This window comes from Erythrolamprus reginae, chromosome 1 (genome assembly GCF_031021105.1).
Source record: "Erythrolamprus reginae isolate rEryReg1 chromosome 1, rEryReg1.hap1, whole genome shotgun sequence".
Classification (NCBI taxonomy): Eukaryota; Metazoa; Chordata; class Lepidosauria; order Squamata; family Dipsadidae; genus Erythrolamprus; species Erythrolamprus reginae.
Window position 1 is genome coordinate 169864619 of NC_091950.1, and position 27023 is coordinate 169891641.

General features: G+C 40.8%; 1 protein-coding gene across 1 annotated transcript in view; it reads right to left on the reverse strand.

The window, feature by feature from the left end:
* Window positions 1-27023, reverse strand: part of LRP1B (LDL receptor related protein 1B) — a 1143506-nt gene that overhangs the window by 157956 nt on the left and 958527 nt on the right. Inside the window, exons 42-45 of the mRNA XM_070731453.1 lie at window positions 20052-20241; window positions 18381-18585; window positions 15378-15570; window positions 8362-8487 (exon numbers count right to left, since the gene is read on the reverse strand). Coding sequence (XP_070587554.1) covers window positions 8362-8487; window positions 15378-15570; window positions 18381-18585; window positions 20052-20241 — 714 coding nt within the window. The remainder of the gene's footprint in view (window positions 1-8361; window positions 8488-15377; window positions 15571-18380; window positions 18586-20051; window positions 20242-27023) is intronic.

Consider the following 27023-nt stretch of genomic DNA (forward strand, 5'->3'; position numbering starts at 1 on the left):
GATTGGGAAGAAACTCCAAGACCCATCGTGGCTTGAGCAAAGGACACAAAGAGTCTTTCAGTCTTTCTAAAGGATGCTGTCCTCCTGATATAGAGCTTCAAGGCTCTTCGGACATCAATCTTGTGCCAACGAAGTTCGGAAGGATGTTGACCATGTGTGCAAAAGTCCGGTAGCACCAGTTCTTGCCGTCTGTGGAAATCCGAATTCACCTTCGGGATGAACGAAGGGTCCAATCGCAACACCACCCTGTCCGGATGGAACACACACAAGTCCGGCCTGATGGACAGTGCCGACAATTCCGAGACCCTTCGGGCAGATGTAACTGCGACCAGAAACAATGTCTTAATGGATAACAATCTATATGAAATGGACCTCATGGGCTCAAAGGGAGGCCCCGTGAGTGCACGTAGCACCAGGGTAAGATCCCACGTAGGGAACCGCCTTACTGGGGGAGCGTGCTGATTTATAGCTCCCTTGAGGAAATCCCTCACCCATGGATGGTGAGCCAAGGATCGAAAATCTGATACCTGAATTATAGTAGACAGGGCAGCCACTTGTCGCTTCAGGGTGTTAGGGGCCAATCCCCGGTCAATCCCTGATTGGAGAAATTCTAGAACTACAATAAGCGAGGCTTGCTGTGGATCACAGTGGCGGTTAGAACAAAAGGTGCAGAATGCAGCCCATGTTGCCTGGTATATTCGCACCGTCGACGGTCTCCGAGCCGCCTGCATTGTTGCAATGACCGTGTCTGGAAGGTGCTGCTGCGTCAATCTCTGCCGCTCACACGCCAGGCGGCTAACTGGAACCATTGAGGATCCGGGTGACAAATGGATCCTTGAGTGAGGGAGACGAGCTGATCCGGTATCCTCCAAGGAGGGGACACCGAGAGGGCGACCAGGTCTGCGAACCACGGCCTTCGGGGCCAGTATGGAGCCACGATGATGACTTCGGCCCTCTCCCGGATTACAATGTCCAGAACTCGTTGAAGCAGACACGTCGGGGGGAATGCGTACAACAGACCTCTGGGCCATGGGGACAAGAGGGCATTGACCCCTTCTGCCCCCGGTGTCGGAAACCGGGAATAAAACCTCTCCAGCTGCGTGTTGGTTCGTGACGCAAAAAGGTCCACCAGAGGGGTCCCGAAGCGTTGAATAATCTGATGAAAGACTCCGGGATCGAGCTTCCACTCTGCTGGGTCTAGAGTGGACCTGCTCAGCCAGTCGGCTTGGACGTTGCTGGTCCCGGCAATGTGCTCCGCCGACAGAGAAGCTAAGCGGGACTCGGCCCAGGTGAAAAGGGCCGCTGACTCTACCATCAGACGGAGGGATTTCGTTCCCCCTTGATGGTTGACGTGGGCCCTGGTGGCCACATTGTCTGTTAAAACCAACACATGCTTGTCTTGAATCCAAGGGAAAAAGGCCTGAAGAGCCAGAAAGACTGCTTTGAGCTCCAAGTAGTTTATGTTGATCGGGCTCAGATCCTCCGGAGACCAAAGTCCCTGGGCCATGTGCAGTCCCATGTGGGCCCCCCAGCCCGACAGACTGGCATCTGTGGTGAGGATTAAGAGGTCCCGGTTGCAGAAGAGTGACCCCTTGTGTAAGGCCGGGGAAGTCCACCATCGCAACGACACCCTGACATCTGAAGGGAGCCGCACTAACCTTTGTGAATGACTCAATTTGGCCTTCTGCCAGGGAAGGAGGAACCATTGCAGTGCCCTGAGATGATGACGAGCCCAAGGCACTATGCCAATAGTCGAGACCAGGGTCCCCAGTACCTTGGAAAGGAACGCGAGCGGCACCCGCTGTTGGCGCTGAAGCTGTAAAATTAGTTGACGAATGTTTTCCATCCTTTCTGGGGATAAGGTCACAGTCCCTGTGGAAGTATCTATCATGGACCCCAGGTGTAACAGTCTGACTGTTGGGGAAAGATGACTTTTTTCCTCGTTGATCGTGAACCCGTGGGATTCCAACGTCTGTCTCGTGACTGCCAAATCGGCCAGCGCACTCTGAGCCGAGCTGGACAGGACAATAAGATCGTCCAGGTATGCTAGGATTCGAATTCCCTGGGACCTGATATGGGCAGTCAATACGTCGAGAAGCTTTGTAAATGTGCGAGGGGCCGAAGAGAGGCCGAACGGCATTGCCCTGTATTGGTAGTGGGAGCCGTCTAGGTGGAACCGGAGAAACCTCCGATGAGCCGGCAGGATTGGGACATGCAAGTAAGCCTCTTTTAAATCTATGGACGTCAATAGATCCTGCCTTCGGATTGCAGCCAAGATGGTCGAAAGAGAATGCATCCGGAACCGTCGATACTTGATGTAAGTGTTGAGGTTTTTTAAATTGAGGATCATGCGGACCCCTCCCGATGATTTTGGTACAAGGAAGACCCTTGAATAAAAGCCGGTACCTCTTTCTTGCCTGGGCACTTCCTCTATCGCCCGTATCTCCAAGAGATGGGCTATCTCCTTTGAAAGCTGTAACCTTTTGTGGGGGTCCCTCTGAACTGGGCACTGAACATAACGGTATGGAGGGGGCTGGAGGAACTCCAAACGCAAGCCCTGGGAGACAGTTGCTAACGCCCACCTGTCTGAGGACGTAGTCCGCCAGGAGGCCTCGAAAAACTGGAGCTTGCCTCCCAGGTGTTGATGAACAGAGTCATTTAGGGCGCTTGAAGCCCCTCTGGTTTCCACGAAAGGGCCGCCTCGCCTGTTGATACCCTCTCTGGCGATCCTGGAAGGGCGCTCTATCACCCCGGAATGTGTTAGAATTATACTGGGGCTGGGAGTAGGGTCTAGTATTCTGACCCGTTGGAGCCGAAGAGTCCCACCGAAAGGACGGCCTGCGCTGGTAGGGGGTATAACGACGCTCCTGTCGCCTGTAAGCTCTGGGGAGGGACTTCTTTTTGTCCTTGTCTTCCACAAGGACGGGATCTAACGCTTCCCCAAAAAGCTTTTCCCCCTGAAAGGGCGCCGAGGCCAGGTTCCATTTCGACTTTAGGTCTGCTGGCCAGCTTCTCAGCCAGAGGAGGCGCCGCGATGCCAAAGTGGCCGCCATACTTCTGGCCGAAAATTTAGCAGCATGCAGAGTGGCGTCTGCAGAAAACTCAGCTGCTGCCAACAGCTTTCCCAGATCCTGTCTCAGGCGGCTTTCATCCGGTCCCAGCCGGGCCTGCATCTCCTGCAGCCATACTATAGACGCCCTGGTGAAAAAGGAAGCAGCCGCCGCTGCTCGAAATCCCCAGCTCGCCATTTGATGCGTTTTACGTATCAACACCTCTGCCTTTCTGTCCTCAGGCTTCAAGCTATCCCCTGTTTCAGAGGGTACAAAGGACTTAGAAATCAGCTGCATGACAGGCTGATCTATAGGAGGGAATTCCAATAATTTCTCCACCTCCTCATCACAAGTGTAGAATCTCCTTTCTACTGCAGAAGGGCCCTGGGCTGCAGCTGGGTGTTGCCAGGATCTTTTTACACTTTGTACAATAATATCAGAGGATGGAATGTGCTCTGACTCAGGTTGGGGTTCCTTGAATAGGACTGTAGCTGGTTTGGTCCCATCCGTGGTGTCTGGTTTAGCAGGACCTGGTAAATCCACAGTTAGCTTGGCCTTACGAAGCAAAACCCTGAAAGTGGAGGCCTTAAAAAGTCCAGCAGCTACAGGCTGCTCTGGTGGTGTCTCATCATCAGACAGTTCATAATCTTTGTCAGATTCCTCCAAAGGGTTAGCTTCTTCAGCCCAAGACCCCATACCTGAGGGGGGCGGTGCACACCACAGGTTCTTTTGCACTGGGCGGGGTTGCTGAGTGACTTGTTGCACCCCCGCTGCCATCCCCTGAGAATAGGCATTGTTGATTAAATCCTGCACTGATGGGGACATCTGATGCCAGGAATCAGGTTGTGCTCGCAACCCTGCTGCTGTGGGTGTGAAAGTAGCAGATGGCCCTTGGCAGCTCCTCACTGAATGTGATGCAGAGCCTGGTCTAGGCCCACTGTGGCCTGGAGATGGCAGAACCGGATTGATGGTAAATTGCCTATCAGGAGACCAGTCTTTGTCAGAGAAGGATTCAGCAGGCCTCATAGCAGGCAAAGGAGGCAAGACCTCTCTGGCCATAGTTAATTGAGAAGGCACAGAGGGCACTGCTGTGACATGAAGGGCAGCTTCAAGTTTTTGCTCTAAGGCCTTGATACGCCTCTCTGCCTCTTTAATTGATGAAGAGGAGGCCTGGGATGTCCTAGACTTGTCCTTGGACTTGGAAGTCTTGGCCTTTTCTTTGGGGGCCACCGAGGGAGAGGTCACCTTATCAGGTGTAGCGTGACCCTCCATAGTACTCACTAGAGCTGATCACAACACCACAGACTTCAAAAGCACTGCTCCACGACACTCGCCTCTCTCTCAGAACAATAAAAATGGCGATCGGGAGCTTTGCAGGCACTGCACATGCGCAGAACTGCCTGCCTAGTTCATTCGCGCCTAATAAAAAAGGCGGAGAGGAACCTCACAGCCTCTGGCCACAATAAAAAGCGCGGGCATTTTCGTCTATTTTTGACAGCCCAAAATGGCGGCGCTCTGAGGCAAACGCGATCCCTTCCTCTGCCGAAGAGCCGAAGCTAGAAAGGCAGGTCCCAGCACGCCGCTTGCAAACGCCGAAAAACCTCTTCAAAAGACTGTCGGCAGCAAGAAAAACGGCGGCTTTCACAGTAACGCGGAGGCGGAGGCGGCGGCTTTAATTCCGGCCGCCGAACAGCTGAGAGGCGCTGGCACGCCGCCAAACCGCTTTTTCTTCAAATATAAGGACAGGGATCGACTTTCCGAAGCTTCCCAGTGGGGGGGACGGACCCCCCCACCTTCAGCTCGCAGCCGGGTCTGACCACGGAGGACAGGGACCCTGGGCTGTGTTGCTCCTCGATCAGGGTGGTACCCGCTGAGGGAAGGGGCCCCCGAGGAGATAACGCTGGGGGTGGTGCCCACGGAGGGCAGAGACCCCTTGAAAATTTCTTCACACCTGCAGTAAGACAAAAGAAGAAAAGATTAACGGTACCACTTTAATAAATATATACATTTTAAACATTTCAAACATTAAAATCACAGAGTACATAAAACAACAGTCTCTACACTTAGACTGAGTTTTTAAAACTGGCTCATGGGGGCTGCTAAGGGGGCGGTGCCAGTTAATTAATTATTTAAATTAACTCAGTCTCTACCAATAGGATTGGTTTACAACCCATGATGGACTCTCCTTCCAGAGTCAATGGAGAATAACTAGTTCTCCAAACTACTCAAAATTTTCTCTACCAGTTCACCTGAACAGGTCCAAACTGGCTGGATACCACCTCTGAATTTAGATTGATTTTATTCCAAAACCTGCAAATGATGAGGCTGTGGGACAGGAATTGAATGGGATGTAACATTATTATTATATTTGAACAATGACAATGTTCACCTTTGCTTAGGCACAAGGAAATCTTATGGATATCAGCTTCACTTGAAATTCAATCTAAGATGTGCTTGACTTACAAGGCTTCATAATACTTTCTAGCATGACCTCCTAATCTTTTCTGTTGCCAGGGTCTCATTTACAGGATCAAAATCCTATTCTCCCTATCTCTTGAATTCTTTAGTTACCTTATTTCTCTATACAAACTTGAAACACCAGGAAGTATCTGGTATTTGTACATTTTTTTGTTCCAAACTTTCTCTCTTTCTTTGTGCTCAATGAATTTCTGGTACTAGTTCTCAGTTGAATTGTGGTGTTCAGCAAAGAACTGAGAGGACTATGGGACTAATTATGAGTCAGTTCAAACTACTCTATATTCAAATTATATTTTCTCCAAACCTGGCTCATTCTGTTTCTTCAAACTTGCTATTACACTGTATCTGAGTGCAAAAGAATATATAATTCAAATTGCAATTTTATAGCATAATATTTAGAAAGCCTTAAGAATCTTCTTTTGTCCTCTTTTTAAATTCATGACTATTAGCCATGAACCAATAAAAATATTCTGCCACACGTTTTTCTACAAGAAACTGTAATCAATCAAAAAGTGAACAACTTTGTGTTTTCCTTGCTCTGGAACAAGAAAAGGGGCTTGGCACTCTATTTTTAGTTTCCTTCCCTCCTCCAAATTATTAACACTCTGCTAACTTGAACTTGAATTTCCCGGTATAGGTATTTCCACACCTTCTTCTCACATGTTTATTTCGCAAGTGTTATATTCCTGCCTCAATAACTTAATGTAGAATGCTGCACAAGTGTACATTTCATTTGTTGGTGTAATGCTATGGCATGATTCTATTAGCAATGTTTCTATTAGCAATAGCTGCTATGTTTTATACAACTGTCTCTCACTCTTCACAGGTTCCCACTCTATTTCAGACAGTCTCTAAAGATTCAGAATAGATTCAAAGGACATGCACCGATTGTATACCAAAACTGCCGTTCCATTAATGGGTTTTGATTTATGCAAAGTTGGATTTTTTAAAAATAATTTTGGATTTCAATGATTGTTCAGACTATTTCTCCCCATTTTTGAAGTATCTGTTTTTCATCTCACTGAAGTTCAGAACATAAGTAAAACCATACCTGTATAAAAGCATTCCTTCTTTGGAAAGAGAATGTAAGACAATCGTGCTCACTATGCAAAACACATCATGGGCTCAGCCTCTGTCCATGCTAACTTTATATCAATGCACACATATATGGAATTGAAGTCAAGATATGTTCATGAATTGGTCAGTTAGTGTTCAAGAGCCAAACTGAAAATTGTACAATTAAATCAGCACTGGAAACTAAAAAGATGGCAACCTGGTGAATCAATAGACAACATTTGTTTTCTAATTGCTTTGTTGACGTGGACAATCTAATGCATGATTTGAAAACTTATACATATAATAAGGGAATGTATATTGGTTTCCTAACAACCAGCATGTAAGAAATTTATGTCAATTAAGCATTTGAGTATCCTCAGAAAGAATTAATGCCTGGATATGTTGCCAAGTTAATTACAGTTTTGAACTTGTAGGAAATCAACTCTACATCCGATTCTCTGCAGTGTGTTATTGGTCTAAGTGTGACAGTTTTAAGGCTATATTTAAATAAAATGTTATTGTGACATACTGATATTTTAATTAGATTCACTTGGAACTTGGAAATCAGGTATCTGTCCATACAAGATCAATTGATCTCTAAGGGTATAATTTTTGCAGCTGTTTTAAGACTCCACTGAACTACAACAATGTCTACAGCCTTAATTAACGTGTTTCTTATAAGTATAAATCAACTGTATGTCCCATTCACTTTTAATTAATATTGCCAGAGGGGGGCAGCTTTGTCATAAAAAACTGCAAATTATAGTATAGTGACTGTAAATTAATTTATTAATGAAAATTTTCTTTAGAGCAATTCAGTACTGAAATAGCAAAGTTATAGCATTTAATTCCCAAAATATTGTCATAAAATAGATAAAGGATCTATGGACAACTGCATACAATAATTTATCAGAAGACAGGAACAAGAAATTGGAGGAACATAACTGGAGAGAGATAAGAAGCAAAATATTTTCTTCTTCTTCCAGGGGGGAAAAGTTATTTTTATGGATTGTTTGTGTGTGTGTGTGTGTTTGATTTTGTATACTTCCAAAGTTCATTACAGTTGGGTGAATAATAAATGTAAACAAAAACAATATGGGAATAGTCACTCTATTGGGGAGGTATGGAGATATGCAGCATATACATATAATGAATGAATAAATAAATAAATGGAATGTTGGATGTGAAAGCCTTTGGTCCTCTTCCAGTACCAGGCTTCTCATGCTTTTCACTGTCTTCACTATTACATTACTTCTTCCTTAACTGAATAAAAATTAAGTTTCATTCACAACACAATAGTTCTGACAACAAACATTCTGGATGTCCTACTTTTTATGGGGTTAGTAGATAAAACAGGCAGTATAATGCAAACTAGAATACAATCATTATTTTGCTAAAAATGTGTAGATTGTATATCAAAATACATATGTTAAAGAAAATATATGCAAACACAAGTACAAGTTTATGTTGATCCTTCCCTCCCCAAGTAAGCTTATATAAAATGAAATGTAACAAAATATTTGTCTTTTAATTCTATGAATAAATGTTAATTTTGAAAATTTACTCTTTAAAAATCTATTTCGACATTGGTGAATCTATGAGAGTTTTTTTTCCTATAATTTTTTTTAAAAAAACTTTAATTCTTTCTGTTCTGTTTATGAAGAAACTTGTGAAATTTTGCTTAGCTTTAATTTTTTAGTCATCATTAATGCTAAAAGAAAGAGGGAGGGGATTGGGAAGGAGGAAGAGACGGAGGATGGATTATAATTGTACTTACACACACATCTGTTTTCATTTGTAAGGATGCGGTCACCCCTACATGAACAATTAACATGCCCATCAGGTGTCAGAAGACACAAATCATGACAGCCTCCATTCATTTGAGCACAAGGGGATAATTCACCTGATGACGAAAAAAGATTGTATAACTAAAAACAAATAATCCATTTGCATTGGAACAGCTTGTTTCAATATTTACAACTTTTTAACATAGCAAGTCCAATACATTACATGTTTGAGTGCACTCTGGAAAAGTTGCAGTTTCCAGATAGTCTTCATGGATTATATATGTGCAACACATTACACTAATCTACTCAGAAGTGAGTGATCATGAACAGTGCAAAAGCTCTCTTGGTCACAACTACGATCTACAAGTAGTCCACAGCTTAAACCAGTTGCTTAGCGACCAAAGTTACAATGGACCTGAAAATGGCACTAATAATCTGAAGTTCTGATTATTTCCTCCTCTTTGTAGTCTCATGATTGCAACATTGCTGAATTTCACATAAGACTGTGGTGCTTATTTAACCATCATAAAAAGGTCATAAAATCAGGTCAGTCACATGACTGACTGATTTTATGACTGCGATGACTGCAGTGGGTGGGATCCATTATGGTTATAAATTGAGAACTACTGTACCTGTTTTCTTCGAATAGGAACCATGAATCCAAATAAATACCCAGATTGTACACTGTTATTGTTTGTTATCATATTCAGAAGCAATGAGGGACCCCTAAACTGCGTAGCCACTAAGTCTTGCCAAGTTTAAATTGAAAGTTGTTCTTCCTTATCCACTGAGACTACTCCCACTGAGACAAGACTTCTATAGTAGCCCTTGGTCAGCCTTGTGAGAAGATGTAGAGCTGTTTATTCTCATCATATTCATGATACCCTACGCTGACAGGTGATACCCCATGATACCCCATGATGACAGGTGACCTGACCTAGTGGCTTCATTAAGATATTAAATAAGAGATCATTGAACCTGGAGACTCCTCCCCAAAAAATGAACTATATAGATCACTGTTTTTCTAGATTTACAATGTAGAACTTGTCTTTGGGAAAGCAGAAAAACCAGTGCAAATTGTGAACACACAACCCCTCCCCCTGATTTTTGGAGTGGTCCAGAATAATGACCCCCCCCCATTCCTAATCTTTGGAGTGGTCCAGAAGAATAGGGTGACTGAAGTACTAAAAGCCACCAAGAATAAAGGAAAGCCAAGATGGATGCAAGATTCCCATCCCACTCCTATCAGACGTAATCCATATATATGATCAATGCCACTTTGATTCTGTACTCAATCTGAAACTTGACTGAAAAGGTCAAGATTAAGATTGAAAAGGTCAAGACTGAAAAGGCCAGATTATCAATTTTCTCCATGATTGTTTGAAGCTGCAGTTCAACCACCTTTTCAACCACCTACCCTCTGAAAGAAAGAATGGAGTTGTTCAAACAACCACTTCATAAAGACAGGATAAACAGCCTCTTTAAACAGTAATGGGACACCCACCCACCCAATCTTTCAAAATGAATTCACCACTGCAAAGATCATCCATGTGATTTCTTGAAAAAACATTTACAAAACCAGAGTCCAACATACAAATGGTTGAGAATCCTGTCCACATCATTAAAATAAACAAGACCAAGCTCAACCCAGATAACCAAATCAGACTGAACCAGTCACTTCCATGGGATCAGGCTCAAAACCAGCAAGTGACTTTAGTTGACAAATGTCTCACATATTTTTTATAGTAGTCTTGAAGGAAAATCTCTCATTCAACCTTTCTCAGAAGGAACGGTGTCACTTTAACTGGATCACTAGGCAACTATATATGGATATAATAAGAAAGAAAAATACTAATGTTTTACTGCCTCTGCAGCTACAAGGTACATAGTCCCTAACAGCAACTCTAACTTGTGTTTATTCAGGTTCATTCATTATTGACATCCAAAAATGCTTCAAGCGTTTTTCTGGAGTTTCTTGAACTTTATTTCTCTTAGTTCCTTGGTAAAGCAAGTTCCTTGGTAAAACAAGGATCTAAGAACACGTGGTTCATTAGAAGAGGCCACTTTGTGATGATTTGATCCAAATAGGGTACAGCCTCTTCATTCCAAATAGTGACTCAGAATGTGTAGAATAATCAAAAATTCAATCTGAAAACCAATGGGGTCCATAAGTCACTTGGGACCGACCAGGTGAATAGGTTTAACATCTCTCTAATTAGAGCAGACCAGGGGATTCTAGGGCAAAAATAATGTGTTCTAACCATGACACAGGCAAACAATAGCCATATGTCAGTTCCACTGCTATCACGGTGGTCATAAACTCCTGAACTATCTCAGGTTTCACACCCCCAGACAAGGCAACATGAAGTCTTCCAAGATCATAAGCTTAGAGAACTTAACTGTCAACCAAGCCACAAAATCAAGGAGCTTAAGCAGGGAGATAAGTAAGGTCAGTAAGGAGCAACAATCATCTATCAGAAAAATAACTCTTTGAAAATAAAATACAAGGGAACAAGTTTGATAAGATGTACACATACATACACATATACACAGGGGTGGGCTACTGCCTGGACGGGGGAAATGCAGTGGGGTAGCAAAAATGGAGCTCCACCCAGAGCACCCAATTTGCACTGAAAGATGTTGAAAGAAAATGCATACCCACACCCACAGTGTGGTAATAAAAAAATTGGTAGCCCTTCTCTACATATACATATACGTATACATATATATATATACAGCGGTGGGCCACCATTTCCCGTGCTACCAGAATGGGCCAGGAGAGTGGGAGTGTGTGCGTGCACACTGTGTGTGCATGCCCAATGCAGGATTCGGCTACAAGCATGTGCAGAAGCCGAACCTTGCACAATGATGTGCACGTGTGTGATTTCCGGGGGGGTTTTTTGCTTCCGCACATGCGCAAAAGCAAAAAGGCCTGGAAACTGGCAAGTAAGACTGCTGCCACTCACACCACTGCACCACTGCATTTCTGCATTAGGATATGCCAAATGAAAAAGCCCACAAATGATGTCTGAACCAAAACTAGATTCCATGCTAAACAACAACTTACTATTCTGGTGAGAAAGAAATAATTGACAGGCAACTGAAGATTTTTCATAGACTGAAGAGACAAAATATTATCTATTCTCAAAGAGTAAATATCAGGAATTACTCTTCCTTTTTTCTTCATCAATGTAACCATGGTAATCTAAAGCTCCCTGTGAAATCTAACTTCCACTACGGTAAAAATAAGGTGGCTTCCAGTATTAAGAGTGTAGATCTTAATTATTTTAGCAGAATTCTCATCCATAAATAAATATGAAATAGATATAAATTATATTGCAAATCAAAAGACATGGTAATTTCCAAATTTGAAACAGGAATGGAAGATTGATGTATTTATGTAAATAAATAACAGGTTTTTTTATATAACAACAAAATTTGCTAATTTGGAAGGAGGGTTTGAATATGAGATGAAATGTTGGAAATAATAATAGTAATAATAACATCATCAACAACAATGACAAAGTTGGAAGGGACCTTGGAGATCTTCTAGTCCAACCTCCTGCTTAGGTAGGAAACCCTACACTATTCAGACAGATGGTTATCCAACATTTAATGAAAGTATGCCTAATGAAAAATATGAAAAACATCTTAAATAATTCTCAGTGTTAATTATGGAAACAGTAAAGAAATCAGGTAACCTGAACCAGGTGGCAATTTTTAATTAAACACTGTTGTTGTTGTTGTTGTTGTTATGGCATTAAAGTAATCCAATATGGATGAAATAATCCAAGATGGCGCTGATGAAGGCTGCCTCAGTGAAATGCTCTCAAATGGTTTCTTTATTTTCTATTATTCCCTGTGATTCTCTATGGATTTCATACCCATGAGACCATCTGCTAAGAATTAAGGAACATTTTTTTAAGGAGCAACTTTTGTAATCCCATCCCCATTTGTCTTTACAAATATAGAGGAGATTCTAACACAGAAGGAAGCTAATTCCCAAAACTAAGCATCACCAAAAGCAAATGCAGATGGCAGAGATGAAGAGGTAAAAGGGCAGGAATTTTAAATAGACTAAGGAATAAGGGAATTTAAAAAATCTCCACTCCCTTCAATCTTTCTTACCAATTTACATTAACTTGCTAACAAGATAGATGAAATACTCCTTTGAAACAGATAGTTTATAGTTTATTATAGTTTAATAGATCTGTATGCCGCCCCTCTCAGAAGACTGATTTTCATAATGCATCTGTCCTATGCTTTATTGAATCTTGGATAAATGAGGAAACAACACAGAGCCATAACTGACAGCATGCAATAGCATGCATATACCAGGGTTTCAGATACTTAGAGCAGGCAAGATTGTAGAATTATCAGGGCGAGGGGAGGAGCTTGTGTGTGTGTGTGTGTGTGTGTGTACCACAGCTGGTTTCAAGACGTAACTAAAATACAAAAATTCTGTGATGAAAACTTGGAGTCTATACGGGGGAGAGGAACGTCAGGAAGAGGAGGAGGGAGAGAGAGCAGCCTGAGACCCCCGGGGGGGGGGTGCTCTCCCCAGCTAGTAGCCTGGATTCATTGGATGAAGACGCACAGGCTATAATAGACATGAGGCAGCGAGGAGCAGCTCAAAGACGGGGCCAATTAGAAAGGTATTTCCATCCCTGAATTGGCAACAGCTGGGTTTGGGTGTGGTTCTCCTCAGCAGGGTTGAAAAGGCAGGCCCGCCCTTACAGTCTTGTGGAGAGTTATCAATTGGGAGTCCTGTGACCTTTCTTCGATCCTCGGCGTCTCTGATCTTGGCTTGTGGCCTAGAAGTCTGGAAGACTTGGGGGAGGCGTGGGTTTTATTATCTCCAGCGTTGTTTTTGCCAGCAAGAATCCTGTTTTATTGCCTGGCCTTCGTGAAACCTCTGTGAAGCTTCATCGTGTTCCTGTCTGTAAGAACAGTTTGTGTTACCTGTGTTTGCTTTCCAGTATATAAACTGCCTTTGCTTTTTACCAGTGTGTCTGGCTACTCTTTTTGGTTGGTGTTGGCGTCTGGGGGGACCCAGACAGAACATACTAGAAGCAACAATACTCTAGACCACTGCTAGATAACACTAAAATATGCTTATCGGTCCTTAATATGAGCAGCCGCAGGCCACTCTGATTATTGCATGAATCTCCTTGTACTTGCTTACAGACAAAGATTTAAAGCCACAAAACCAACAATTAAATCAGGGAGGACTTGGACTGAAGAGGCAAAGTTAAAGGCACGGGCTTGTTTTGACTGCATGGACTGGAATATTTTTGAAGATACCTCTGCAGACCTAGATTAACTCACAAATACTGTAACATTATATGTCAGCTTCTGTTAATACCTTTGTGCACTGCCCAGGAACTTGCAAATATACAGTAACAATAAACCTTGGTTCACAACTAAACGTAACCGATTACATCATTCCAAAAACAAAGCCTACAGAAAGATGATGTAATGCTGTACAATCAAGGCAGAAATGTATTAACAAAAGAGAACAGAATAGCAAAAAGAAGTTATTCTGAAAAACTAAAGAATCAGTTCGCAACAAATGAACCAGCAAACATGTGGAAAACTCTTAAAAATATCCCTGCTTACAGCAAATCTCCTTCCCAAGCTGAAGAAAATCAGCCACTGGAAAAGGACCTAAATGTGTTCTGCTGCAAGTCTGAAAGTAAGCTATAGCAACCTATCTCCACAATAGCCATCCCAGACCTGTATACTTCCTTAACCCACAAAGTGAGTTATGAAAATATTTACTGACCCCTTGCATTTTGTACATAAATTGTTTCAACTCCTACCCTCAAAACAATGCAATAGAGCAGTGGTGGCAAGCCTTTTTTCTCTCAGGTGCCAAAAGCTTGTGCATGTGTGCTATCATACATGTATGAGTGCCCACATCCATAATTCAATGCCTGGGGAGAGCAAAACGGTCTCTCCCACCCCTGCAGGGGCCCCCTGGAGGCCAGAAATGGGCCATTTCCTGACTTTTGGTGGGTCTGGTAGGCACATTTTTTGCCCTCCCCCAGGTTCCAGAAGCTTTTCCCTTCCCCCACAGGCCCTCTAGAAAGCTAACATGACCTCCCCAAGCCTCCATGTGAGCTGAAAATCAGCTGGTCAGCACACATATGCACACTGGAGCTGAGTTAGGGCACCAAGTCGTGTGCCAGCAGATATGGCTCTGCATGCCACCTCTGGCACACGTGCCATAGGTTCGCCATCACTGCTATAGAGCACTGCACAGCAGGACAACTAGACACAAGAACAGTTTTTTCCCGAATACCATCACTCTACTAAACAATTAATTCCCTCATCACTGTCAAATTATTCGCTAAGTTTGCATTACTATCACCATTAATCCTATCATGGTTCCTATTATCCATCTCACCCCCACTTATGACTGTATGACTGTAACTTGTTACTTGCATCCTTGTGATTTGTATTAATATTGTTTCCTGATTGCTTATTTGTATCCTGGGACAATCATTAAGTGTTGTACCTCATGATTTTTAACAAATGTATCTTTTCTTTTATGTACACTGAGAGCATATGCACCAATGACAAATTCCTTGTGTTCTCTTCTGTTCTGTTCTATTCTATTCTGTTCTATGCTGTTCTATTCTTGTTAGCCTGCTACTTGGGAGAGAGAGAGATAGAGGACGGGCTTGTCTCTTGGAGTGTAGCCCTACCAGCCAATGGATGGGTATTTCAATTAGTTTTCATAAAAATTCCCACAGATTTCGCATTTCAAGCAAGGGAAAAAATTGAATGCTTTTTTCAAGAGAACTTGCTGTCTCATCTGGAAAAAATAATTTGAAAACTGTTTCAAATTAAGACTGTTACTTCTGTGATAATTATCTTTTCTCTATAATAAAGGCTATGTATCTAAAAGTGAACAGTATAATGAACGGCAAAAACAATCCTTTTACTGAATTTACTGAAATCTACCAGTAAAGAAATACTGATGTTGTACTCAGTAACTTACAGCTGTTAGTGTCATTAGCAACAGCTATGATGCCCATAGGTTGATGTGGGATATCAGATCTAAGAATTTTTGTATCTCCACCTGTATATTTATTGGATCGCAGTATAGCTCTTCTCACCCAGTCTGTCCAGAAGATCCAAGCATTGTATACAGCTAGACTGAGAAAGGTGCCAGGTCCAGTTCTGACTATCACCTGATTTGAAAAAATAAAGTGATTAATTAAATGTAAAATTATCTATTTTTCAATATTTCTATTTTATTTTTAATTAATATGGAAACCTTCATAGTGAAAGAGTATTTGATTCTATATTAAATTAATTGAACATTGCTAGTATATATACAATAACAAGATCACATAAAAATAAATGATAAATAGTTTAGAACACATTTTTTTCATCAGTATATCATCATATATTTTATCTAGACTGAATATGGAAATACTTCATCTGTGAAATAGAAAATTTATTTGTTTTGAGTGAAAATAATGCACAAAGAAATATCAGCTAATTAGAGATGGAAATTAATTAAATCAAATTCCTATATTTGAAATATTTCCCATTTTCTGGTTACTATTGCTAAAAGGAAACCTCCATCTTGAGGGTATGTGAATCACACTTGAATGGGAAATTATCTCATGCCATTTACCTAACTCTGCCTATTAAAATTGTTTTGTGTACCTTATTTAATACATGTAGAATTGGACCTACACCCGTAACAAAGCCTGGCCATTACAATCATATATTATGATGAACATTAAGTAAAGTATCTTATCCAACTTTATATTTTTGTTTTTTGTAAACGACCCCATCTAATACAATGGGAATTTCACCTTTCTTACAGAGACTGTTAAGCTCATGCCAACCTCATGCTATTCTCCTAGAAAGTAACCCTTCTTATGAGACTGTACAGGGTTCTAGTTTTTAAGAAGAAACCATTTTTTTGGGTGGAGTTTGGGAAGTCTCCTTAAAAAACTGCATAGTCTCACAAGAAGTACTACTTACTAAGACAGTGATGGCGATACCTATGGCATGTGTGCCACAACACAGAGTCATACCTGACAGCATGCAAGTTGTTGCTCTATGTCAGCTCCAGCATGCATGAGTTTGCTGGCCAGCTGATTTTCAGACTTCTTTTTGGCTGTTTTCGCTCTCCCCATAGCAAAAACAGCCCAATGGGCCAACCAGAAGTTCACTTGTGTGCTCATTCCCAGCTTCCTTTTCCCTGTCAGAGGTCTTCAGAAACTTCTTCGGTTTTGGACAGTTGCCTACAGGCCTCTCACATCTTGGCCCATTTCTTCTGCAGCCAGGAAGACTTTCCTGAAGGCCTGTGTAGCCAATAACAGAGCTCTAGGTCGATCTGGAGCTCTGTTATCAGCTGCAGAGGCCTCCAGGAAAGGCCTTTGGGAAAGGTCTCCGCAGCTGATAACAAAGATCGATCCGGAACTCTGTTATTGGCTACACAGGCCTTCAGGAAACATGCAGTTGTCAAAAGGCCAGCAGCCTCAGTAAAAAAGTTGAGCATCATATTGCATGGCATTGGTCAGCCTCCTATGCAAAAAATGAAAGGTAACTTGGATGCTGCTGGGCCTTGGATATGTCTGAGAAACAGATTGAGTCCTTGTGTGGCTGAATGGCCAGATTAAGAGTACAGCACAGCTTGGTGGAATCCCAAGGGTCATAGAGAGGCTTTGGGAGGCCCAGCCAAGACCAGGCAGGGTGAAAGGTGTGTGTGAGAGAGATGTGCTGATGTATCCTTGCAGTTGGTTATAAAGGGTGAAACACTGTAGGGAATTGCATAATTTTGAACTTGGGTCCTGCTTTTTTGGGGGTGAGTGGGTGGGTTCTTGAATGGTTGCTAAGTGACCAGTTGTAGGTCAAGCACTACCTGTACCTCTTTTCTAGGATCTCTTAGGAAGCATTGTATGCTGTTAATGCAATATGGCGTATGCACAACCTTTGGATATAAGGATATATCCATAAATATATATCCAATTGTATATTAAAATTCACAATAAAATTATAATTTGCATGTGAACACCTCAATAACATAGAAATAAATAATGTTTTCCCTGTTTTCCCTATTATAAGACATCCCCTGATAATAAGCCCAATTGGGCTTTTGAGTGCATGGCAATAAGGCCAAGCGCTTATTTCAGCATTCAAAAAAATGTAAGACAGAGTTTAATTTTCAGGGAAACACGGTAATATGTGGTCATTATTGTACAGAAATTAAACATATATATAAATAGAAAATCAAATTGTGCTAGATTTGCGAGATTAAAGAATTTAAAAAATGTAGCATTGGCATTAAACAGATTTATTATAACAATAAGAACCTCAAATATCTCCTCACAAATGTAAAATAGAAAATTATAATTTGTTTCTATTTGAAATGTTCCAATACACTTTATACCTTTTTTCTAATTGGCATAAGCCTCGCTAGAAAAAAGTTAAGTACTTTCTTGGTCACCCAATATTTTCCTATTATACTATCCATCTAGATGATGATATCATCATCATCATCATCATCATCATCATCAATAATAATAATAATAATAATAATAATAATAATAATAATAATAATCTCTTTTATTCACTAAACATGAAACTCAGTCATCTGAGCATATAAAAATGTGTCACAAATATCATTGACTGGTGTTGACAGTTGATACTGGTTACTGCCAGCATCCTAGATATCAACCAAGTATCTACTTAAAATGTACAATGTTCTGAGTAGGGCAGTTTTTTGCAATTCCCCTGGTGTTATTTCAGGAAACTGCAATAATAGTAGTAGTAGTAGTAGTAGTAGTAGTAGTAGTAGTAGTAGTAGTAGTAATAATAATAATAATAATAAATAATCATTAATATCATTATTGTCATTATTATCATTATTATCACTATCATTATTATCATCATCATTATTATTATTTGCAAAAAATAAATATTACCAATGTTTATTATAGAAATATCAATACATTTCTAAAAGTTAGTTTTATGATCTTACATTTCTGTGTGATCCATCATATTCACACCTTTCTATTTTTCCCAAACTACCATCAGAAAAATACAGTTTCTCAGCCCTGTGATCAATTGCAAGTCCATTTGGTGTTAAGATGTCATTGCTGATTACAACTTGTGCATTTTTGCCATTCAATGTAGCTCTCATGATGCTTGGATTCTGCTCATTCCAATTAGTCCAAAACATTAAACTAAAAATAAAACATAATTTCCACATTAAAAATACATTTCATATTTCACATAATATGACATAAATGTATATATGTTGTTCAAAAAAAATAAAGAGAACACCCAAAGAACACATCCTAGATCTGAATGAATGAAATATTCTCATTGAATACTTTGTTCTGTACAACATTGAACGTGCAAAACAGCATGTGAAATTGAGTGTCAATCAGTGGACAGTTTGATTTCACAGAAGTTTGATTTACTTGGAGTTACATTGTGTTGTTTAAGTGTTCCCTTTATTTTTTTGAGCAGTGTATAAATCACAGCTAACAATACATCAATAGGGTGCATACTAGTTTTCATGGACTAATACTGTTAAAAATAAAGGTATCTTGGAAGGTCGTATTATGTGATATTCATATACTTTATAGACCAGTGATGGCGAACTTTTTTTCCCTTGGGTGCCAAAAGAGTTTGCGCATCCGCTATCGCGTATGCACGAGTGCCCACACTCATAATTCAATGCCCGGGGAGGGTGAAAACAGCTTCTCCTGCCCCCCGGAGGCCCTATGGAAGCCAGAAATGGCTTGTTTCCTAACTTCTGGTGGGTCCAGTAGGCTTGTGTTTTGCCCTCCCAGGCTCCAAAGGTTTCACTGGAGCTGGGGGAGGGTGACAACACCCTCCCCCATCCCCCCCAGAGGACCTTTGGAAGCCAAAAATGCCCTCCCAAAGCCTCTGTGCGAGCCAAAAATCAGTTGGCCAGCACACACATGTACATTGGAACTGAGCTAAGGCAACAGTTCGCGTGCCAGCAGATATGGCTACGTGTGCCACCTGTGGCACACGTGCCATAGGTTCGCCATCACTGCTATAGACCATCAATTGTCAAATACAAAGGAAAATTTTAGAGCACGAAATTTGGTAAATGTAAAGAAAAGTAATTATTACCTTACAATAAAATGTTAAATAATGATTTACCAGATACTTTAGTGTTTTTGTGTGGGAAAGAATAATGCCCAACATTCAAGCAGTATAGCAAAATATAAGATCTGCAATTGCCATCGCTCTTTGGAGAACTTTTGGAAATTAAAAATCTGAGTGGATTAATTACAAAGTACATAACACTTCAGCATAGTTATAGAATGAGATGAATGAATAAATAAAAAATAAGACCAAAAATGAAGTCAGATCATGCTTAAGAATCATACATTAAAGGGTAACTCATTCCCTGACTAACATGATTGAATATTTTATATGAAACAAGTAGTAATGAAACCAATTAAAAAAATCCTTATTCTAATAATCAACACAATGAAAGGAAACATGTTAACTATAATCCCAAGAGGTAAAGTATAGCCACGTACTCTTGAATACAGTGGCTCAAGAAAGAAGAAAATAAGTCATTTGTTCACAATGCAATAATTGTGAACAAAATTGTGTTAGCAGGAAGGTATATAACCAGTAAAAAATGTAGGAACATGGTACCTACTTTTGGCATTCATCAAGGGCTAATACATGTGGGTGGTCATCCTCAGACATCGTTATTACAGCTTCTCTGTTGAAAGCACCTCTTCGTTTCTGATCAACTGTGTGCCTTGTAATAGAAGATGTAGTAGAGCTGGTCCAGTACAAAGTATCCCAAGCCCTATGATATGCTAGACCCTCCACAGATCCAACATCTGTCACAGCAGATCATTAAATATATGTTTTAATTAAGAAAGTGTATGATTGGCACAATAAAAGTATAACTTTTTAATATTTAGATATTTTTAATATTTAATATTTAGATATTTTATACAATGTAAAAATTATTTTATCCTATAAACTGTTGAATAGCATCATCCGATTACAGTGGTACCTTGGTACTCAGCTGCTTTGAAACTCATTGAATTTAGTACTCAACATATTTTGACATGAACATTTTCTCCTGGTGCTCAATGAATAAACTAGAAATCAGTGTTGGCTGCCTTGTGACTCACTATATTATTCCTTATAGGGAAAATGTGTTGGTACTCATCATTTTTGGTACTCATTGAACCTCCTGGAATCAATTAACAAGGAGTACCAAGATACCCCTGCATATCACTTTCACTGCATACTAATTGAATAAATGTACTACACCTTAAAAGATCTGTGATTTATACCAATTAATATATGGAAGGTTAATTATCAATTCAGGTCTCAGAATGGTAATATTGTATTCCTTGCTGCATAAAACAGAAAAGCAAATAAGATATGCCATAAAGTTTTGGAGTCTCTGAGAAATCAATTTTGGAGGTTAACTGTTTTTCCACCTAGGATCTGTGGACCTATTCTCATTGCTTTTAAACCGTTATGATGGAATTGTATTCTTACACAAAGCATTATGGGGGGTTTGGACTGGAGGGAGAAGCAGAATATGTATATTAAATGCTGACTTAGGACCAGTGATGGGCTCCTACGGGAACGGTCAAGAACACAGTTCCGGTAGCAAAATTTGGAGCTCCACCCCAGAGCACCCAATTTGCACTGAAAAATGTTCAAACAAAATGTATAAGCCACGCCCACAATGTGGTAATAAAAATTTTGGTAGCCCATCACTGCTTAGGATGTAAGAGAAGTGTGGGAGAAAAATTAACACAAATCAAGAAATCTTCTAAATGCCATTAAACTAGATACCTGCATGTGCACAAACACTTTTAGATGGCAAGCAAAATCAAAACACAGAGTGCAGCCACTCAATGCACACAACACTCTGCATATGTATTAGATTTTGTTCATGAAGCAATAGGACAGTTGTGGTGAACAAGAGAGGGCACGCAGAATCCTCTCTTTGGGCATGTGCACCATCGCCCAGCTCTGTCAGCTGGCCTTTGGATCTCTTCCATGCATACGTTGGACACATGCACATGCATGGGGCACACAAATGGATGTGTCCACACCTTGCAGCTTGGACACAGGCACATACTTTGGACACTCGGTCTCTAAAAGGTTTGCCATCACTGCAATAGGATTTTCAATTTTCAAGTGACTAGCATATTTAAATGAAATATGCACTAATGAAATATAATAAACAAACACATTATTTGTCTCTTGCTTGACAATCTGAACTTAATCAGTAATATAACATGTAACTGATTAATTGTCTGCCCAACAGAAAGCAACAGTTTCTGATTTACAGAACTGGTGATAGAGTGATTGCATCATACATTGCCAAATGTTATATATATCTTATATAGAACTTAACAAAGATGGATTACATTGCACTAATAAGATACACCCTATAAATACTATGGTAATAGTCTTCAGTTGACTGTCCTGGGGAACAAAACAATAAGGTAAAAATCAATAGCTGGATAAATCACATAGAAATCATAAGCTGAATACTATAATATAAAATATCTAAAAACCTCAAGTCAAGGCAACAGGCTTTGGTAGCTGGTTTATTTTTATTTTTAATATTTCTTCTTCTTAAAGTTTCATCAAGAATTTTGGACTCTACATTTTAATTTTTTCTCACCTTTTAAGTTGACATTTGTCATATCATCTTTAGTTTATCATTTCACTAAATGATTAAATAAAATTCATTACTATTTTAAAAGTAACACATTTTTCAACGGAGTCATGGTGTTTTAAATGTATTCCTTCTTTATTGACCTTATTTAGGGGCCGGGTAAACCAGGTTCAGAAAATCTACATATGTGAGCCAACTCTATTGTTTTAGTTTCAGCCCAGAATTTCAGTCATAAATCACTATCCAATGGGTGTTTTGTTGTCACTTTCTTTTGGAAAATAGCAACAAATATTTCAAATTGTAATTACATGACTGCAAGATGCTGCAATCAATATGAATGTCTACTTGCCAGGTTTATGAAATGTGTGATTAAATTATGACAAGGTATGTGTGTGTGTGTGTGTGCGTGTGTGTGTGTGAGAGAGAGAGATAGACAGAGGGAGATTATTTCAATACGGCTCATAAATACCGTATTTTTCAGAGTATAAGATGCACCTTAGTTTTGGGGGAGAAAAATAGGGAAAAGAACTTGCTTAGGCTAACATCCTAAGTCTGGTCACTTTCAGCACATTATTTTATCCACTTGTTAAGGGCTTAAAAAAACTTTTATTCTGAGAGAGTAACAATGAAAGAGCTTGCAAGCCAGTAAGAGTTGGGAATATCATTAGCACCTGGTTAGTGCTGAAAAGAAACATTCTGAGCAGGTAAAGCAATGAAAAAACCCCCTACAAAGACAGGGTTTAGAGAACATTCTTGGCAGAGAGTAACAGTGAAAGAGCTTGCAAGCTGGTAAGAGCTGGGAACATCGTTAGCACCTGGTTAGGGCTGAAAAGAAACTTCCTCCCAGCAAGTTAGAACAATGAAAAAAAAACCTGCAAAGACATAGGGCTTGGAAAATATTCTTCACAGGGAGAAACAATGAAAGAGCCTGAAAGGTTAAGAGCTGGGAAGAATGTTAGCAGCTAGTTAGGGCTGGGGGGGGGGAGGGGAGAGCTACATTCAGAGTATAAGACGCACCTTAATTACCAGCCTCTTTTAGGGAGGAAAGGGGTGCATCTTATAAACAGAAAAATATGTGGTTTGTTTTTTTTTTAAAAGTCCATTATAACTACCGACAGTTGTTATGTGATTGGTTGTAAGTTGAGGAGTTCCAGTTGCTTTTGCCTATATCTTTGGATATAGGGGCTTGTGGCTGCCATATCATGTTAGGATAGGATTTAATATCTGGACTTCTAACATAAATGTCTTATACACTTTTATTCCATTAGCCAGGAACAGGACTGCACTTAGGTCACAAGGTGAGTCTGCATTTCTGGTGAGATCTGCTTGGAAGTGACTGGCCATAAAGCAGTTCAAGGCAGCTCTCGTTGAATAACAAGAATGTGCCAGCAGGATGAGAACTGTGATAAAAGGATGCATGTTTACATTTCCTGGGGCACACCGGACGAAAGCAGCAATAACAGACCTTTCTTTGTGGTAAACAGGAAAATAACCATATTCACAACAAAGGACCCAGGAAATTGGCCATAAGAGACATTTGTTCAGTAGAAACTAGTTACGTGCCATATGTAGATAGGAAGGACTCGGAAGTTATGTCATATCTTTAGAGTTATGTTATTGGATGTTTGTATACCACTTGACATATACGTATAACCTTACCCAATTTGCATATTCCCCCCAATAAAAGGGCATGCACAGCTCTATACTGTGTCATTTCACCCGGAGAGAAATGTGTCCAAGTTTTCTTTCTAGGATTCGAATTCATGAGTGACCCCACACGTCTGGGTTGCCCTAAGTCCCTCTGAAGACCCTGTTCCCCACAGGGACTTTGCGGCATCCGCAGGGGCTTAATTAATCATCTTGAAGCTATTAACCAACTTGTTATTCATCTTGTATTATAGAGTAAATTCCCCTTATTTTCTTTTTAAACTTACTCTCCTCCTAAGGCCACTCAGGGATCTACCTCATGTGGAGAAGCCAAGGTCCTTTCCTCATAATAGCAATTAATCCATCGCCTATCATATTTCAACTCCTTATCTCCCTAGTCTCTCCCATCACATCATTCTGTCTTTTTTCCCTTTTCCTCTTTCTTTTCGAAAACCTTTTTGATTAATTTGCAGGTTGTTGTTTCATTTAAAATCTGTAATATTTAAAGACAAAAAGCTTGTATGAAATATTTTCCTTTTACTTGGCCAATTCAGCTTCATTAACATGTTGCCAAAATGAAGGCCAAGGGTAGAAAGAAGTTTCTTATTTTACTGTCCAAAGCAGCTCAAAGTTCCCTTTGGTTCAGATTTTATAACCCCATAACCTTAATATATCTGTAACTGCTGTGAAACTAGAATATGCTTTGAATTTTGCATTTTACAAGTATTTATTGTGAATTTTTGGAGAGTTTTTTAATGCTATAAATTGGCCTAATTAGTTAATAGAAACAAAAAAAGCACACAAATTAAATCAAACTATATATATATATATATACCGTATATACTCGAGTATAAGCCGAGTTTTTCAGCCCCAAAAATGGGCTGAAAAACCCGACCTCGGCTTATACTCGGGTCACCACAAGAGGGCGCCGGGTCACCACAAGAGGGCGCACCGCGGGAGCCCGGCAGACATTGCTGGCTTGGGCGAGTGTGGGAAAGGGCAAAGTGCGGCGGCAAAGGGCGCTCCAACCGAAGCGGCTGTGGCAAGAGTGGGGCAGTTGCCTCCTCTCCCCGGCTCTAGCAAACATGCCAGCCAACTGCAAGAGCGGAAAAGACGATGGGAAGCCGGTGAGGTGGGGGGAGACTCATGAAGCAGGAATCCCCCCCCCGACTTCCCATCGTCTTTTCCCCTCTCGCACGCCGTCGGAGCAGTTGGCTGGCAACTTTGCTGGACCCGGGGAAGGCAGCTGCCCTAACCTTCCCACCGCCGCGTCACTCGGAGCCCCCTTTTACTTCCCTCTTGGAGCTCCTTCCCTTCTCCGGGTCCAGCAAAGTTGCCAGCAAACTGCTCCGATGGCGTGCGAGAGGGGAAAAGACGATGGGAAGTTGGGGGGGGGGTCCTCTCTCGCACGCCGTTGGAGCAGTTGGCTGGCAACTTTGCTGGACCCGGGGAAAGCAGCTGCCCTACCCTTCCCACTGCCGCGTCACTCGGAGCCCCCTTTTACTTCCCTTCTTGGAGCTCCTTCCCTTCTCCGGGTCCAGCAAAGTTGCCAGCAAACTGCTCCGATGGCGTGCGAGAGGGGAAAAGACGATGGGAAGTCGGGGGGGGGGGTTTCCTCTCTCGCACGCCGTTGGAGCAGTTGGCTGGCAACTTTGCTGGACCCGGGGAAAGCAGCTGCCCTACCCTTCCCACCGCCGCGCCACTCGGAGCCCCCTTTTACTTCCCTTCTTGGAGCTCCTTCCCTTCTCCGGGTCCAGCAAAGTTGTCAGCAAACTGCTCCGACGGCGTGCGAGAGAGGAACCCACCCACCCCGACTTCCCATCGTCTTTTCCCCTCTCGCACGCCGTCGGAGCAGTTTGCTGGCAACTTTGCTGGACCCGGAGAAGGGAAGGAGCTCCAAGAGGGAAGTAAAAGGGGGCTCCGAGTGACGCGGCTGTGGGAAGGGTAGGGCAGTCCAGCAAAGTTGCCAGCTTGTACAATTACTGCACTAATTCCCTGATTAGATTTTGAGGTAAGTTCTCTCTCTGCTTTTTTTCAAAGTCTCCTTTCTATAGAACTTTGATAAAGTTCCCCCCTCCCTCCCCCCCTCTCTCAAGAGACACAGAGAGAGAGACAGAGAGAGAGAGAGAGAGAGAGAGAGAAGGAAGAAGGGTAGAAGAAAAAGAAAAAGGAATTGAGTACTTTTTAAGGGCTTTGTTGGATTCATTCTGTAGATTTGTTATGGTACAAGCAATATACAATCGTACTAATTTTAGCCTGCCAGTAGATTGTAAAAATAAGATACATTATGCTGCTTTCTTCTACCCCATAGAGATTCATGAATACTTAAGATGTTTAGCATTTCTGTACTCACTTAGCATTAAGTTTTAGTGTTAAAATAATATTAATATTTACCTCTTGGATTTAAATCTATTGTTATTTCTGTGTGGATTTACCTCAGAATAAGTCTCAGTTTTTTGGGAACTTGCTGATAGATATGCTTAAAACTGCAGTCCATCTGTGCAGTTGCCTGTAAGTAAGTCCTATTGAAATCTGTAAGGCTTAACTCAGAATAAAGAGTTGATTTAATATGCAATCCTGTACATAAATTTACTCAGTAATTAACTTGGCTGCATGGCTTGGGGTAGTTTGGTAGAATGTTATGCAATTTTTATGTCTCTGAAAATCTTTTATTCTTAGATGGGAAAAAGAATTTTGTGAAATTATTGTGCAATTTGAATTTGAAAAAATATTGTTTTGTTCTTCTCTCTACTTTATCATTGGATTATAGAGAGAAAAATTAAGTCTCTAAAATCCTGTTTTGAGGGATTTTGACTCATAGGTTTTAGCTTGGTTGCTGATTGAACTACTTTTTTTACTTTTTAATTTATTTAATTTTATTTAATTTATTGTAAATATCAGATTGCTTTTATTTACTCACTTTGAAATAAATATTGTTTACCCTCTTTAAAATAAATATTCTAAAACATTTAATCTACTGATGTCTCATTTAATGTAATTTTATTGGTTTCCATTTTTATAAGTTACCAGTAACCACTGCATTTTCTAACCTCGGCTTATACTCGGGTCAATAAGTTTTCCCAGGTTTTTGTGCCAAAAATGGTGCCTCGGCTTATACTCGGGTCGGCTTATACTCGAGTATATACGGTAGTTGTTTTCATATCACATTCATTTTGTAGAAGTATTAAAAAATGAGAAGATTCTTGAACAGGAGTTTGTAAATGTAATGATAAACTATCATAAATATACATTACAAAATCCATAATAGAAATCATTTAACTAAAAAACTTGATTATAAATAGTCTTCAATAATTGTAGAGT